The sequence below is a fragment of the Bubalus kerabau genome, chromosome 15 (assembly GCF_029407905.1).
Source record: "Bubalus kerabau isolate K-KA32 ecotype Philippines breed swamp buffalo chromosome 15, PCC_UOA_SB_1v2, whole genome shotgun sequence".
Classification (NCBI taxonomy): domain Eukaryota; kingdom Metazoa; phylum Chordata; class Mammalia; order Artiodactyla; family Bovidae; genus Bubalus; species Bubalus kerabau.
The window spans coordinates 3,302,464-3,318,890 of record NC_073638.1 but is presented as its reverse complement, the minus strand read 5'-3'; the positions used below and the strand labels follow the sequence as shown (position 1 = coordinate 3,318,890).

General features: G+C 36.9%; 1 protein-coding gene across 1 annotated transcript; it reads right to left on the bottom strand.

Annotated features, from left to right (window-relative positions):
• Nucleotides 1-276: 276 nt before the first annotated feature.
• Nucleotides 277-14,116, bottom strand: CASP1 (caspase 1). Its single transcript, XM_055547416.1, has 10 exons — nucleotides 14,098-14,116; nucleotides 13,220-13,486; nucleotides 10,812-10,871; nucleotides 7,941-8,056; nucleotides 7,113-7,286; nucleotides 6,435-6,669; nucleotides 5,858-6,001; nucleotides 1,401-1,510; nucleotides 803-902; nucleotides 277-376 (listed from the first exon to the last, which is right to left on the bottom strand). The coding sequence occupies exons 1-9, from the start codon at nucleotides 14,102-14,104 to the stop codon at nucleotides 804-806; spliced, it is 1,212 nt and encodes a 403-aa protein (XP_055403391.1). The 5' UTR covers nucleotides 14,105-14,116; the 3' UTR covers nucleotides 277-376; nucleotide 803.
• Nucleotides 14,117-16,427: the final 2,311 nt, after the last annotated feature.

Genomic DNA, 16,427 nt, shown 5'->3' with positions numbered 1-16,427 from the left:
ATGACTTTGTCAGTGATAAACTCAGATTTTGGATAAGTTACTTATCACATTACCTTCTCTGAATATCTCCTGTTGAGCTCAAAATTTGTTGAGGTCAGGTACCTACTGTAATTTATATCTGTATCCCTAAAGCAGAAAATCTAGCAAATGTTTTCTAGAAAGAATGGTGTGAGTAGCAAGTTCAATTCTTATGAAATCTGAAGACTTCAAATCCATTACTTTCTCCAAATTCCACCTCCCTACCTTCTCAGGGTGGTAAAAAAGAAACTGATGACCTTTCATTTCTATTTCTAATTTATTGAAATGTTTAAAGAAATGTCTGTTTTCTGCCAACAGGATTCCAAAACAGTTATAGAATGACAGAACTCCTGGCTTCCTATGGAAAAGGAAGAGAAAATAAAACAAGCATTAAAAAAGAATTCTGCTAAAATAAATGCAAGTTATAAAATGACTCCACCAAGTGGTTACACACACTCCTAAGAATGAAGAGCCCATGTTATGTCTCAATATTGCCCTGCTGAGGCAAAGGGGAGGAACGTCTAAAACTGAGCTTTCATCATCTTCTGGCCAAATCTCAATCTACATCAGCTAACCTTGAGAAATGGCCATCTACCTCTGCAGAACCTTAAGGGAAGTGCAGTGTGCCCTGTACTAACCAGCAGAAAGGCTTTCGATATCCTTCCATTATCCCCTGTTTATTATACTAGACCTTGAGATCTTAACTAGGAGGGTAGTTCAGCACTCGTCCCCCAATTTTGCCCCGCCCCTACAACATACACGTCTATCCTTACAACTTACTTACTTTAATATCCTGGAAAGAGGTAGAAACATCTTGTCAAAGTCACTCTTTCAGCAGTGGGCATCTGTACCTTACCATCTGGCAGCTCAAATGAAAATCGAACCTAAAAGGAAAATAAGTTCTATAGATTCCGCCTCCCGCCCCCCCCCCGCCCCCCCCCGCCCCCACCCCGCCCCCACCCCGCCCCCACCCCGCCCCTACCCCGAGTGGAAGGATTTTCACTTACGTTGGAAAAATAGTAGCAAAATAAATGATTAAAACAAAAAGATTTTCCTGTATACAAATCAGCAATATGCATGTCAAAGGATGGACTGACATGCTTTAAAATCTACTAAATCTAATAGTTTTGGACATAAGTAAATTAGAGTTCACTCATTTGTCTATTCAGGAAAGAGGGATGTTAAAATAAGTGATTTTCTAGGGGTTGTTTTCTAGATCATAATAGCTTGGAACTGGCTTCCGGGTTGGCTGACTCACCAAAGAAAACCTCAAAACTCATTTGAAAAGGACGTTTTTAGAAGAAAACATATCCAGAGCTGCTCCTTAGGTTGCCAGTTAGAATAGACAGGGAGGTAGTATTTCAGAAGTATCTAGCACGTACCTTTCGGAAAATTTCCTCCAGGTCACAGGACCAGGCATATTCTTGAAAAGTTTTGATGAGTTTAATAATAAAAAGAGAGCCAAATATGGGATGTCTCCAGGAAACATTATCTATGAAGAAAACACACTTCAAATTTCATGCAAGCTCTCTCACTTGGCTACAGAAATGGAGTCCTAGGATTTCTGTTCCAGCTAAAGCAGACTGTTGAGTTTATGCTATTTCTTACAGACTGTATGCCGTCATTAAGTGACTCTATTCAACATACAGTGTGTATATTTTCAGTGACACTTGACAGTTTTTAAAGCCATATGAAGAATGCTGTATATGGTACAGACGTTATGCAGGATAATCTTTGAGGTTCAAAGAACCACAAATATAGTAGAGAAGGAGAGAAAGGCAGGTTGGAATGGAAGGGAGTGACTGGGCCTTGAGGAACAAATACCAGAGTGTGGATCCCAAGAGTACCACTGTTAATTATACACTCTGAAATGCAGGCCTCGACTGTAATAAGTAGGGTAATAATTTCTGCCCCCAACATACATTTGCATATTAGATGTAATATGCATTACCAGGATCTGGAAGAATATACAAATGTAGTATCCAGTTTCGGGGAAGGCAATGGCACTCCACTCCAGTACTCTTGCCTGGAAAATCCCATGGACAGAGGAGCCTGGTAGGCTGTAGTCCATGGGGTGGCCAAGAGTCGGACATGACTGAGCAACTTCACTTTCACTTTTCACTTTCAAGCATTGGAGAAGGAAATGGCAACCCACTCCAGTATTCTTGCCTGGAGAATCCCAGGGATGGGGGAGCCTGGTGGGCTGCTGTCTATGGGGTCACATAGAGTCGGACACAACTGAAGCAACTTAGCAGCAGCAGCAGCAGTACCCAGTTTATACAAGGAATTCATATTAATAAAATTTCTTTAAATTTATCTACCTTGTGATTTAATTAAAATCAAATAATATTGGTCATAAAGCATTTAGACAAAGAAATTACTAATTAATATGAAAATGTTACCAACAGAAAAGAAGTCCATACTGAGAAAAGGTTTAAGAGGGAAAGATCATAAGACAAAACACTCTCATAGAAAAGATATATTAAAAAAAAAAGAAACGATATATTAAAAAAATAGTTATAAAAATAGTAGGACTTAGAAGTTATAAAGCAATTTTTAAATTATGCAAAGGAACATATAGGAAAATTATCAAAACATTTTAGCCAATGGAAATGGTAATAAAATGCATAATAGTAATAGATTAAAATCCTATCTAAAACTACAGCTGTCTTAATGAAAATGGCTTCAATTAAAGGAAGTAGGTGGGAGAGAATTGCAGGCCAATATCTCTTCAAGTTCTTAGTGAAAGTAGTTAGAGAATGGTCACTTTTCTTCATAAGAGTACTACAATGTAATTGGAAGTAATACCAGAGGATAAAAAGCTAGATTTACTCATAGAAACTCAAGGAAATGAACTGGAGTTTCTACGAATCATGTGGAAAGGAGCATGAGGAAAGTGAAAGAAAATGAGACAAAAATCAACAAGATAGATGTCAAGAAGCCAAGGGGCCTATAAAGATTATAACACCTAGAGGTAAATCTCTGTGGAAGAGTGGGATCATTTTTTTTTTCTTTAATAGCTACATCTAGTAACGATAACCCTGTATGTGAGACAGCAAAAGAGACACAGATGTATAGAACAGTCTTTTGGACTCTGTGGGAGAGGGAGAGTGTGGGATGATTTGGGAGAATGGCATTGAAACATGTATAATATCATATATGAAAAGAATCGCCAGTCCAAGTTCGATGCATGATACTGGTTGCTTGGGGCTGGTGCACTGGGATGACCCAGAGGGATGGTACGGGGAGGGAGGAAGGAGGGGGTTTCAGAGTGGGGAACACATGTATACCTGTGGTGGATTCATGTTGATGTATGGCAAAATCAGTACAATATTGTAAATATTAAATATTATTAAATATTAAATATTGTTAATATTCAATAAATTTTAAAATAAATTTTAATAAATAAATAAAATTTAATAAATTTTAATAAATATTGTTAATATTAAATATTATTAAATATTAAATATTGTAAATATTAAAATAAATAAATTTATATTAAAAAAAGTCTGTTAAATACACTCAAATTGTAAATGTATGGAGGCTTTCCCTAGTGTCATTGTTTTCATTTTTGAAAAAAAAATTGATTTCTGTATCAAGATATGCTCAACACAATGCAAAAGCATGCTGTCTCCTGAGAGATGGTAACTCATTATAGAAAAAAATCTGTAAGTTAAACTATTTTATCAGGGGCAAATCTTTAGGCTGGAAGTAATCAGGAGAATCTTAATGTCCAGGAAATTCCAAACTATAGTGGATGACTTTTATTCAAACCTGGATATGGAAAGTAACTCAAGGTAAAAGCTTGAATTTAAGCAACAACTATTAATAAAACATCATTAATAGTGGCAATAATTTAAAGTGTGCTTTACTCTATGTCATGCTTACTTAACATTCTGTATTTATTATTAAAATGTTTTCAGACTTATGACAATGGCACTTGTATTCACATATATTAGTGAGGAATTCAAAGAAAGCCCAGAGAAGCTAAATAACTGGAACTAATTTACAAAGTACCAAGTGACAGAGTCATAATATAATTGGCAGTACTCATAATCCAAAAACTTCTCCAAGCCAGGCTCAGCAATACGTGAACCGTGAACTTCCAGATGTTCAAGTTGGTTTTAGAAAAGGCAGAGGAACCAGAGATCAAATTGTCAACATCTGCTGCATCATGGAAAAAGGAAGAGAGTTCCAGAAATACATCTATTTCTGCTTTATTGACTATGCCAAAGCCTTTGACTGTTGTGGGTTATAATAAACTGTGGAAAATTCTGAAAGAGATGGGAATACCAGACCATCTGACCTGCCTCTTGAGAAACCTATATGCAGGTCAGGAAGCAACAGTTAGAACTGGACATGGAACAACAGACAGGTTCCAAATAGGAAAAGGAGTACGTCAAGGCTGTATATTGTCACCCTGCATATTTAACTTATATGCAGAGTACATCATGAGAAACACTGGGCTGGAAGAAGCACAAGCTGGAATCAAGATTGCCAGGACAAATATCAATAACCTCAGATACACAGATGACACCACCCTTATGGCAGAAAGTGAAGAGGAACTAAAAAGCCTCTTGATGAAACTGAAAGAGGAGAGTGAAAAAGTTGGCTTAAAGCTCAACATTCAGAAAACTAAAATCATGGTATCTGGTCCCATCACTTCATGGCAAATAGATAGGGAAACAGTGGAAATAGTGTCAGACTTTATTTTTCTGGGCTCCAAAATCCCTGCAGATGGTGATAGCAGCCATGAAATTAGAAGATGCTTACTCTTTGGAAGGAAAGTTATGACCAACCTAGATAGCATATTGAAAAGCAGAGACATTACTTTGCCAACAAAGGTCCGTCTAGTCAAGGCTATGGTTTTTCCAGTGGTCATGTATGGATGTGAGAGTTGGACTGTGAAGAAAGCTGAGCACCGAAGAATTGATGCTTTTGAACTGTGGTGTTGGAGAAGACTCTTGAGAGTCCCTTGGACTGCAAGGAGATCCAACCAGTCCATTCTAAAGGAGATCAGTCCTGGGTGTTCATTGGAAGGACTGATGCTAAAGCTGAAACTCCAGTACTTTGGCCACCTCACGTGAAGAGTTGACTCATTGGAAAAGACTCTGATGCTGGGAGGGATTGTTGGTAGGAGGACAAGGGAACAACAGAGGATGAGATGGCTAGATGGCATCACCGACTCAATGGAAATGAGTTTGAGTGAACTCTGGGAGTTGGTGTTGGACCAGGAAGCCTGGCATGCTGCAATTCATGGGGTTGCAGAGTCGGACACGACTGAGCGACTGAACTTAACTGAACTGATAATCCAAAATCTAGGTTTAGAATCATTCAGTTTTTTCCTGTTTCATAAACTCCACACTTCTGTTTAAAATACCTTTACCATAGGGACTCAGTATACTTTGTTTGCTTTTCTGCCTCTCCCCTTTTATAAATATTCTTCTATAAATACATGCCTAGGCAAACTGAAATGTTAAGTGATGTCAACATGTGGACCTATCTATTTATTCCTCACAGTACAAAAATAATTTTGCACCATGGGAGTTTAGTAAAATAAATGTATATTTACTTGGTTTCCATGGATAAGGACAATTGAAGGTGTAACTGAGAGGAGGACTTGAATTAGTCTTCAAAAGTCTCATGAAAATTTTACCTGTGGTGGATTCATGTTGATATATGGCAAAACCAATACAATATTGTAAAGTTAAAAAAATAAAATAAAATACATTAATTTAAAAAAAGAAAATTTTAACACAGATATCCGTTCTCTAATGTATTGACGTGAATTTCTGCACTGGTAATGCTCATAAAGGTGTTTTACACAGATACTCATTACCTGGTGTTGAAGAGCAGAAAGCAATAAAATCCTTCTCTATGTGGGCTTTCTTAATGGCATCAGACTCAAAATCTTCTGGGGCCACTAAGGAACAGTTTCCAGAAGCTGCTACTGAATCGTTTACCCATACCATCCCTTGCTTCTCTGAAAAGACAAGATTTGGTTTCTTGTTACTGCCAATAGCCAAGAAAACTTTCTCCACTAAACATCTGTTCAACCATTTACTGATTTGTCAATAACTTTAATTCAGATACAGATGCACATATATATCTCAAAAACTATCTTAACAACTCTTGTCTCTCCTAACCCTCAAATTAATTCTAACAACATCAAAGTCTTAAGATTAAAAGTGATATTTCAGTTGAAAAAGGAACAAAAATCTACCGACCAGTCATATAATTCATAGAAGCTATAATCCCTTTTGTAATGTCAAAGAATATCTACTTTTACCAAACAGGATGGTAGCTTTTCTTTGACACTGAAGAGTAAACTCAAAGGAATGGAAAAATACTGGACACACACAGATAATGAAATCAATACTTCAGGGCCCTGTGTTCTGACAGACATCAGCACTCACCACCACGGCAGGCCTGGATAATGATCACCTTGGGTTTGTCCTTCAAAGCTGGGCAGTTCCCGGTGTTCAAAATTTGAAAGATGTCATCAACTTTTAATATGTCTGGGACTTCTTCAGAGTATTTCTTCCCACAAATGCCAGCCCGAATTCCATGAGACATGAATACCAGAAAAGTACTGTCAGAGGTCTGGTGCTCTGAGCGAGCAGCAAATGCCTTCAGTTCTAAAATCATTTCCTGGAAGAGACATATTAATACCACTGGTGTTGAACTATGTGATTGGTTATCATGGCAGCTTGGAATCCAATAAAGAGACACTCCTGAATGATATGAAAATCAATGGAATACAAAAGGAACATTTAATTTTCGATTCATGGAAAGGTGAAAAAAGAGTTTTGGGGTGTAATTAAGGGATTTCTAGTGCAGAGTAAGGGACATTGCTTATTTATTTATTTTTGTGGCCACAAACATATAATTGAATTAATGGAACATTTTCCAGGTAAAGGTTTCACCAGACTCTTGCTAAAAGATTCTAGGATAGAAGCATGAAATACCGTACAAGAACAAATTTGAATTTTAGATTATCAAGAGATTAAGTTTCTGGTGCTACAACCAATATTTCTTACATTCTTTAGGAGTAAAGGCCATGACCATTGTCTCTACATTATGACAAAATTTACCGAAGCAGTGAGATTTTCTTTCACATCCACCTTGTATCCCAGACCTTCTAGTAGCACCTTCATATTTCTGGTATCAACATCAGCTCCATCTCTTCTGGTAAGATTTTCAAACTCTGTGTTGCAGATAATAAGGGCAAGACGTGTGCGGTTCGACATTTCCATTATTGGGTAAATCTGTAAGAAACACAGGTTGAACAAATAGCCTTGTTCTCTCTAATTAAATATTCATCTTGAGGATTTAACAGCTTCTCTTCCCTTAGTTCTCTACAGAAACCCAATCTCTTGAACCATAGGTAAAAATAAAGAGGGGTGAATGAGTCCTACCATAGGAGTGGAATGAAATCTGCGAATGCCCAGATGTCAGCTGAGCACTTGATTTTAATTACTTTTGAGAGGTAGGACTGAGGGAAATGAGCAGAATTAGGGCTACAATGACTCAATTTTAAAACTGATTCCTTGACTTACTGCTTAAGACACATTATTTCACAACTATTGCCTCAGTGTTATGATCTTTAAAATGGGCTATTTTGAGGGTTCAAGGTGTTATTATATGCAATATCCTCAGAACAGTGCCTGCCTCATATTAAGTAGCTGTTTTTATTATTTTAACTGTTTTGTTTTTACTATTATAATTATTTTCTCAGGGGATCGGACTAAACTTGAAAATCTCTAAATAAACCAGGGAAATAGGAATTCTTTATGTAAGGGAAGAAACAGGATGGTTTTCCAGAATCTGTCAAAGAAATTAGCTCTAAGAAAGAACCACTGCAGTTTAGAATTCTCTCCAGTGTGTCTTTCACCCAGATCCTTATGTTCCAAGCATAGCACCTCTCCTGATTTTTCTTTCCATATTCTTTGGGCTGTTTCTGGGGGGCAAAGCTTGAGGTTCCCTCCTGGTCCTGAAGATGCAAGCTTAACTGGGTTATCCTTCATTGCCTGAGGAGCTGCAAGAGACAAGAAACATTATGAATAATGGCATTCCTGAGTATCCCATTTGGTGTACCTCCCAGAATCACCTGTGCATGAAGCCATGGAGGAAGGCATTTATCCTTAAGATGATCCTGGTTACTCCTTACACCATTGAAAGCAACTCTGCTAAAGGAATATATTCCAAGTTGGAGATTTCCAGGATGTGATACAGGCATCACATCCCTTCATCACTTAGAATTAGCATTTTACAAATACTTTTAATTAAAAAGCAAAAGGAAATTTTTCAAGACCATCATTAGAAAACTCCCAGAAAACAGTATGTTAGATAAAAGAATTAAGCTATAAATATATTTCAAATAATTGAAATCTTAGATAATTGAAGTTGGCCTTAATGAATATATTCCAATGATTTGAAAATTCATGTTTATATATCTATTTATTTGCTTAACAGTTGAGAAAGTAGGCATTAGAGACTGCAAGGAAGGAAGGAAGGTAGGAAGGAAAAGCCTTTGTCCTATACTTTAGGATCTCATTACTGTGTGTACATAGAGGGAGAAAAAGAAGATATTGAATACATGGACAAAAATGAATATGAAATAAGTAATAAATCAAGGTGTACACCTAGAGGAATCCATAGCACTAAATATTGATTGCACAAATATATGAGGAAGAGTGGCTTATGTGAGAAAAGACTTGGGAGTTTATTTGATCACAAATTCAACATCATCCAATAATGTTACACATTTTCTAAATAAATTAATGTAATCTTTGCTTCAAAATATAAATAATTTCTATTGATGTTGGGATATGTTAGAAACTGTCAAACAAGAAAATTATATTCAATTTTGAGGAAGAACTTGTAGAAACTGTAGTATACTCAGGTAAACCGATGTAGCGTGAAGTTCGTTGACTATGGAGAAAGTAAGAGATAATTAGAATGGATACAGTTGGGAAAAAAACTATAGAAATCATTATCACGTGGAAAAAATATTGCATTTCTTAAAAAAGGAGTCTGAAGAACAATAGAAAAATTATATAAATATTTGGACTATATTAGAGCTATATTATTGGAGAAGGAAATGGCAACCCACTCCAGTGTTCTTGCCTGGAGAATCCCATGGACGGAGAAGGCTGGTAGGCTGCAGTCCATGGGGTCGCACAGAGTCGGACACGACTGAAGTGACGCAGCAGTAGAGCTATATTATATTATATATATTAGACTATATTATAGTATTTGGTTATACAATGAGTGTCCCAGATGACAAGAACTTTCTTGCCATCTGCGACCAAGGTATTCCTTGTGCTACCTTCAGTGCTATGTTGAATGAAAAGTTTTGTGTTTAAATTTTGTGGCTGAGACTGGTTAAACCTTCAATAAGACAATTCATTCTTTTTCCTGAAAACACAGCTAATCTATATAGCTAACAAGTCGAGTGATTAGGTATGGCCATATAACTAAGTTCTAGATAATAGGATGAAAGCTGATACACTATGTTATTCATCCAGACCAAGCCTAACAAAATTTCTTACAAATGATCCTACATATTCCTTCCAATGCCATTACTTTGATTGTTATTACCACAATCATTTTGGCATTGCATGCTGCAGATATCAGAGCCATAGCATGAAAGAGACCTAGATATCTCAGTTACCACCTGAAGGAAAGCTAAATCTGAAGAAAAAAAAATGCCCATTTTAGAAATTCCTTGAATTGGAACAAAAGTTTCTATCATATCTAGCTATTATAAATATTTATCTCTGTTATAATATTCTATATCATGTCACTGACAGAGGTTTGTGTAGTGTCATTTTCATCCCCAAATTTTTGGCTGGCTTTATTTTGATGATGGAGTTTCTTAAATGCCTATGCACTCACTATTCATATATTCAAGTAGTTTTAAGAAAAGAATAAATCTTGTTTGTTTTATTTATTACTTTCTAAATAGTCCATAGAACAGGGTCTGTAGCACAATTGGCACATGCAAATATTTTCTAATGACATAGTAAATAGTAGTGATTCTGCCCGAATTATTCAGTGAAATAGTCTTAACAAATATTAATTGCATATATATTACAGATTTACAGGAGAAATTCTATTAGAGGTGATCTATAAGCAAACATGTATGTTCAATTTCCTCATAAAGCTGAAAGTGCTATGAGGGAAAATAATGCATTTATTTTTAGTTACAAGAAAAATATAGTGAAGTTATGACTGGAGAATTATGGAACACTCTTGGAATAGGGGCTCTGAAATCTAATAGTAGAAGTAGAAATGCAGAAACCAATCAGAATTTGTGAGAGGAAAATAAAATTTGGGTGCCGCTTAAATGTTGGAAGTCAGGGAGAAGAAATGGCCTAAGATAATTTCAGGTTTCTGGTTTGAATAACTGGGTGCTAGTGGTACCATTAATCAAGACAGAGGAAAGTGGAGGAGAGCCAAGGTCGGGGAGGCATGGCAAGCTGTCTCAGTTCACATGATTGAAACTGTCTGCAGGAGATGAATGCACATGTTCAGTGGATGCTTGAATAGCAAAATGTGGCACTCAAGTGGTTATTCAGGATTTGATACAGATTCAGAACTGTTAACATGATAGTGAAGCTGTAGAAACAGCTCCTGCTAAAGCAGAATAGATAAAGAAGAGAAAAATGTATAGAATAAATCTGTAAATAAACCCATGGTCCTCTCACCCTGATTCATCCCATTAATCTGTAGTTAATATCAAGGAAGGTGGCATTCAAAGAATGCTATTGCCTTTAGAGTACCATTACCTGGAAAAGGAGGGACCACTGCTTGGGGTTTTTGTCTAAGATAATTTTCAGACTGTGAACCTGAGGAAAGACAAAGGACATTAAAATAGTTACAATCTCTAAAGATTCTTACCCCAGTGTACTGGCTGCTCATTACTAAAGATACCTTCTACAGGTTTTAATCCTGTGTAAGATGTGACTCACCTGGAGCCACACTTATCACTGGGAAACAAAAGCTTCTACACATGAATGACTGGACTTGTTAACTTAAAGTAGTGCTAGAACAAAAGTGTCTGAAAGTGACTTCCTTAATTTATACTTTCTATGATGAAAATAAAATGGAAACAGCATCAGCTATAGAATCACATATATCTTAAGGTGGCTCCTGAGGTAATCAGTACACCTAACTAATGTGTATTCAAAGTGAAGTTGTCTAATTCAGAGTTGACCTGGACTTCAGAGAAAACTAACACTAAAAGGCATCTGTGCTTGGACACTTAGCCATGCCAAGATTTATCACAACAAAATGAGAATGAAAATGAGGCCTATCCCCAATCAGTGTTAAGTGAATTTCCTAAGTCATATAACAAGAAGGTGGTAGAGCCAAGATTTGAATACAAAAATGTCTTGATTATCAATACTGGCCTCTTAATCACTAAGCTACTCTCTAGCCCACAAAGGGTTTTATACAATTATGCATATGACTGGAGCCCTGACCACAACCTGTAATCTGCACTTTTCTTACTCAATCAAATCTATCAATATGTTCTCTGAGGTTGCTAGATATTATGATTGTCAATTTCAAGCACAAGAATTGAAATTAACTTTATTTAAGGTTTTATAAATATCTCAATGTAGCACAACTGACCTCAGAAACATATTCTAGAAACTTAAGTATCAGCATGAACCAACACTACTCCAAGTCATAGTACCTACTAAAGACAAGATTTCCATAGACAAATAATGGGCCATGTCTCTCCTGTGAATGGAGGAGAGCCTTAGGACATCCCACATACTGCAAGTCCAAGACATAGGCTAAAATTTGTCCCATCCTTCCCATCTAGACTGCTGGACTAAATTAACCATTGATAAATTCAAGAACATTTTCTGGAGGAGGGCTTGTTATTACCATAGTTTATATGTCAAGAAATGTTTTTAGGTGTGTCCTCTTAGAGCAAATTTAAATATTATATCCAATTATCAAACACTTGGGTCCAACTGCCAAATAGATGAGGAGGAACCAAAGCCATTACAACCTTGACTGAGGAGGTATCATCCAACATCTGGAGAAACAGATCCAGGAATTATTTATCACAATGAGTTGCACAAGTGCTTCTAGGGTTAAAGGACTGTGAGTTAAAAGAAATATGATAAGGAAGAAAAAGTTTTGACAATTATATAGATATTCTAAACCCTTATTTTTATTGATTGTCTTTAATTCTTGGAGGTGGGAGTTAATCTAAAAAATGTATCAAAAAAATTCAACACCACCACCAAAAAAAACATTTGCTGTCACTGAGAGGGGCACGGCTCCTCTCAGGTCCTGAGGGACACATGATGTCTTGTTTCAAATAACATCTACTTTCCTTGAATGATTTTAGAAGCACAAAAGTGAAAGTTGCTCAGTCATGTCCGACTCCTTGCAACTCCATGGACTATACAGTGGGTAGATTTTCCCTTCTCCAGGGACTCTGAGCAGCTAAAAAGAAGCCAATAACTAGAAGCCCATCAGAGCTGCAGTCTTTTTTTGTGTGGAGAAGCTAGGGAACCATAGAAAGGGCAGCTCAGATGGCTGAGCCTGGACTGAGTCTTCAGGAGACAGAAAGAGAGGCGATGGACCTCCCAGAATGGTGCACAGTAGAGTGCACAATCTACTCGAAAGAAAATGCAAGGGGGCAATGAAAAGCAAGAGTCCACTTAAAATCTCTACTTTTCTGTAAGCAATTAATTTATTCTCTGAGTCTTCTGTTCTCCCTGAAATATATTTTATTCTTCTTGGAGAGCAAAATTTTGGAGAGACATTATGCAAAGTTTTTGGTTACAGAGTTTAAACCTGTCAAATCTCTGCGCATAGGTTTCTAGGGACCTTTAGACTATAACTAACTTACTAGATAAATCAATAGAGTACCTTGCAAGGATGACTGGAGAATACAGTATGAAACTTTTCAAGATTGTTCTCATGAATTTCAACAAATGAGCTACAATATACTCAGGATACAAAACAAGCTTTAATCAAAAGAGAGACACTAAGGTCAAAAAACAGGACCAAAGAAGAAAAGAGACAGGGGGCATGCAATATGATCACTAAAATACCTGAAACCAGAGGTAAGGAATTAGTCTGCAAACTAATATGACCAATGAAGAAGTCAGATATTAGGTCTAATGACACAGGGCTTACAAGAACTTCAGTCTGAGTCACAGACCCTTACCTGAAATGAGCCCCAGTATTCCTGCCAGGTGGGAGTCTTCTTCACAAATATGGCTGATGCAGATTTGGCATGCCCAAGGTCCTTTACGAATAACATTGTCTATCAAAACTCGGGCTCTATCCATAGCTGTATCATTTTCATCTCTTACTTTTTCCATCTCCTCCTGGTTCAGCACTCTTTTTTCTAATAGCTCATCCAGCAAGCCATTTATTGTACCCTTGCTCACTGAATGAACAAACAGCTTCCTCTTCTCTTTCAGAACCTTGTCTGTTGGAAACAAAAGAATGCCTCAAGTCATGAAAACAACCTCACTTTCCTTTCATCTCAGCAACTCAGAATAGCCTCGTTCAGATTTAATCAATAAAATGTGCCTTCCCACACAGTGTGGTAATCCTGAGGACACTCACACCTCATTCTTCCTTCAGTATCATCCATGTGCTGACAGAGTGGCCCAAAGAATGAGATTTACTACCCCCAAGATAGTACCTGAAAACCCTATGTTAACATGCTTCGTGTTGATACAACTGTGCATAATAAAATAATGAAACAGTGATTTTCCATTTACTTTGGAGAGAGCTGCTGGAACCCATTCTGTGCCAATTCTGCACCCTCTGTCAGAATTCAGTTAAGATTGCAAAATGACAGCCAGAGAGCAGCCAGTGAAGTTTGGTTCCTTTCTGTCCCTTACTGTTCCGCACCCCTTTCCTTCTCTTTGCCCCTACCCATCCCTCTCTTTGCACAAACACTCCCTCTTTGCACATTCACAGAACTTAATTATGGCTTCTGTAAAAGCCAGCCCCTTCCAAAACTATTCTTTCAAGAAGCTGTTTTCAGTAAAAAAAAAAACAAAAAACAAAACAAAAAAAAAAACAACTCACCGGCCATGGCTTCCCCTTCTTAGCCTTGGTGTGTTATGAAACTGAAATCTTGTTCCACCTTCCTTTTCAACAGGGTGTGTACATATTGTGAAATACCCATGACGCATATGTGTATATATATATATATATATATATATATGCATTTTTTTTTAATTTTATTTTATTTTTAAACTTTACATAACTGTATTAGTTTTGCCAAATATCAAAATGAATCTGCCACAGGTATACATGTGTTCCCCATCCTGAACCCTCCTCCCTCCTCCCTCCCCATTCCATCCCTCTGGGTCGTCCCAGTGCACCAGCCCCAAGCATCCAGTATCACGCAAACTAGTACAGCCACTATGGAGAATAGTGTGGAGATTCCTTAAAAAACTGGAAATAGACCTGCCTTATGCATTTATTTTTGTTTTAAAGAGATTATCAGATAACTCCAACTTAGATTACATCAAGGATTGTATCCCTGGGAAATTTCCTTCACCACAATTTGAATCAGGTCAGGGTAGGCGGGAAATGAGGCTTACAGAATAAGAATATAATGAAGAAGTATATATACAGTTAAACTCACACAATAATTAAGTGTAATCTGCAAAGCTAACATCCTTTGGTATCGTCATTCATTTAGGCTGCTGTAACAAAAAGTCACAGACTGGATATCATATAAACAAGAAAAATGTATTTCTCCCACTTTCAGAGGCTAGAAGTAAAAGATCAGGGTGCCAGCATGGTTGGATAGTGGTGAAGTTCCTTACTCGGGTTGCAGACTGCCAACTTCTCACCATGTCCTCACATGGCAGAAAGGACAAAGTGTCTCTCTCTGATCTCTGACAGTGCACTGGTCTTGCCATGAAGGTTCTGCCCTTATGATCAATTCAACATCTAAAGATCCTGCCTCCTAATGCCATCAGCTTGGGCATTAGGTTTTGAACATGGGGATTTTGCAGATTCATTATATAGTCTCTGGAGAAGTTAAACTACTATGACCCATTCCCCCCACTCCATGGCTCTGGATTTTGTCCTGGGAGCTATGTGTCCCTATGAGCTTTTAGGAAGGAAGCTTCTTAAAAGTTCTAATGAAAGAATTTCCTACATGTTCTGCTTTTAGGAAGGAAATATTTTTCACTGGAATCAAATGTAACACTCTTCCTTTTTAAGAGCCTCTGTTTTTAGGAACACTGTAGACATAAAAGCACAAGCTCTGCACTCAGAATCTGAGACTTGACATTTTAACTCTCTGTTCTTGGGTAAGGTATTGAACTTTTTCATGCCTTATTTCCTTTATTTGTAAAATACTTTAATTAATAGGGAATGCCTACATGGCTTTGAGCATTAACTGAATGAAAGTGTGGAAACTTCATAGGACATTTCCTGACACATGATAAGCAGACAATAAGTGGTGTTATTCTTTTTAATGTAAGTATTTCACACTAGAAAAATAGCCAAGCTTAATTATCTGCAGGTTTCCCTTTTAATTTTGTCTTTTGTACATCTCACTTATTCATTCATTTAGAAAATATATATGGATGGCCTTCATATCAAACTGTTCTGGCTGCCAGAGTTGAGACAAAACAGACGATGGTCCCTTGTCCCTATGTCCTCACATTGAACATGAAACTCAACATGTGTAACCAGGGTGTTCAGAATGTTAGATGCAGTAAGTACTAAAGAGGATAAATTAATTAAGGAAGTAGGTTATGAATTTTGGAAAACTAATCAATACTGAAAACAGTGGAGTCTGGAAAGGCACAAGAAGTCATTGCTTTTGTAAACACATGTACAAATAATTATCCCAGAAATAAACTCAATGTGGCCAATTTGTTTTACACATATTTGATGAAAAAAGGGCTAGTAACAATACACAGATATTAGGCCTTCATGCTTATCACTTTACTTACTGAAAATACTTTCAGGGAATATAAATTGGTAGAACCACTATGGAGAACAGTATGGGGATTCTTTATAAAACTTAAACTAGAACTACCATATGATTTGGCATACTGTCCTGGGCATATATCCAGAGAAAACCATAATTTAAAAAGTTACCTGCACTCCAATGTTCATTGCAGTGCTATTCACAATAGCTAAGATATGTAAACAACCTAAGGGAAAAAAAAAAAAAAAAAAGGATGGATAAAGAAGATGTGATACATATAAAGACATGCAAACAACCTAAACAAGAAATGGATAAAGATGTGGTACAAAAGTGTTGAAATATTACTCAACCATAAAAGGAATGATATAATGACATTTGCAGCAACATGGATGGACCTAGAAGTTATCATACTATGTAAAGTAAATCAGACAGAGAAAGACAAATATCATTTGATACTACT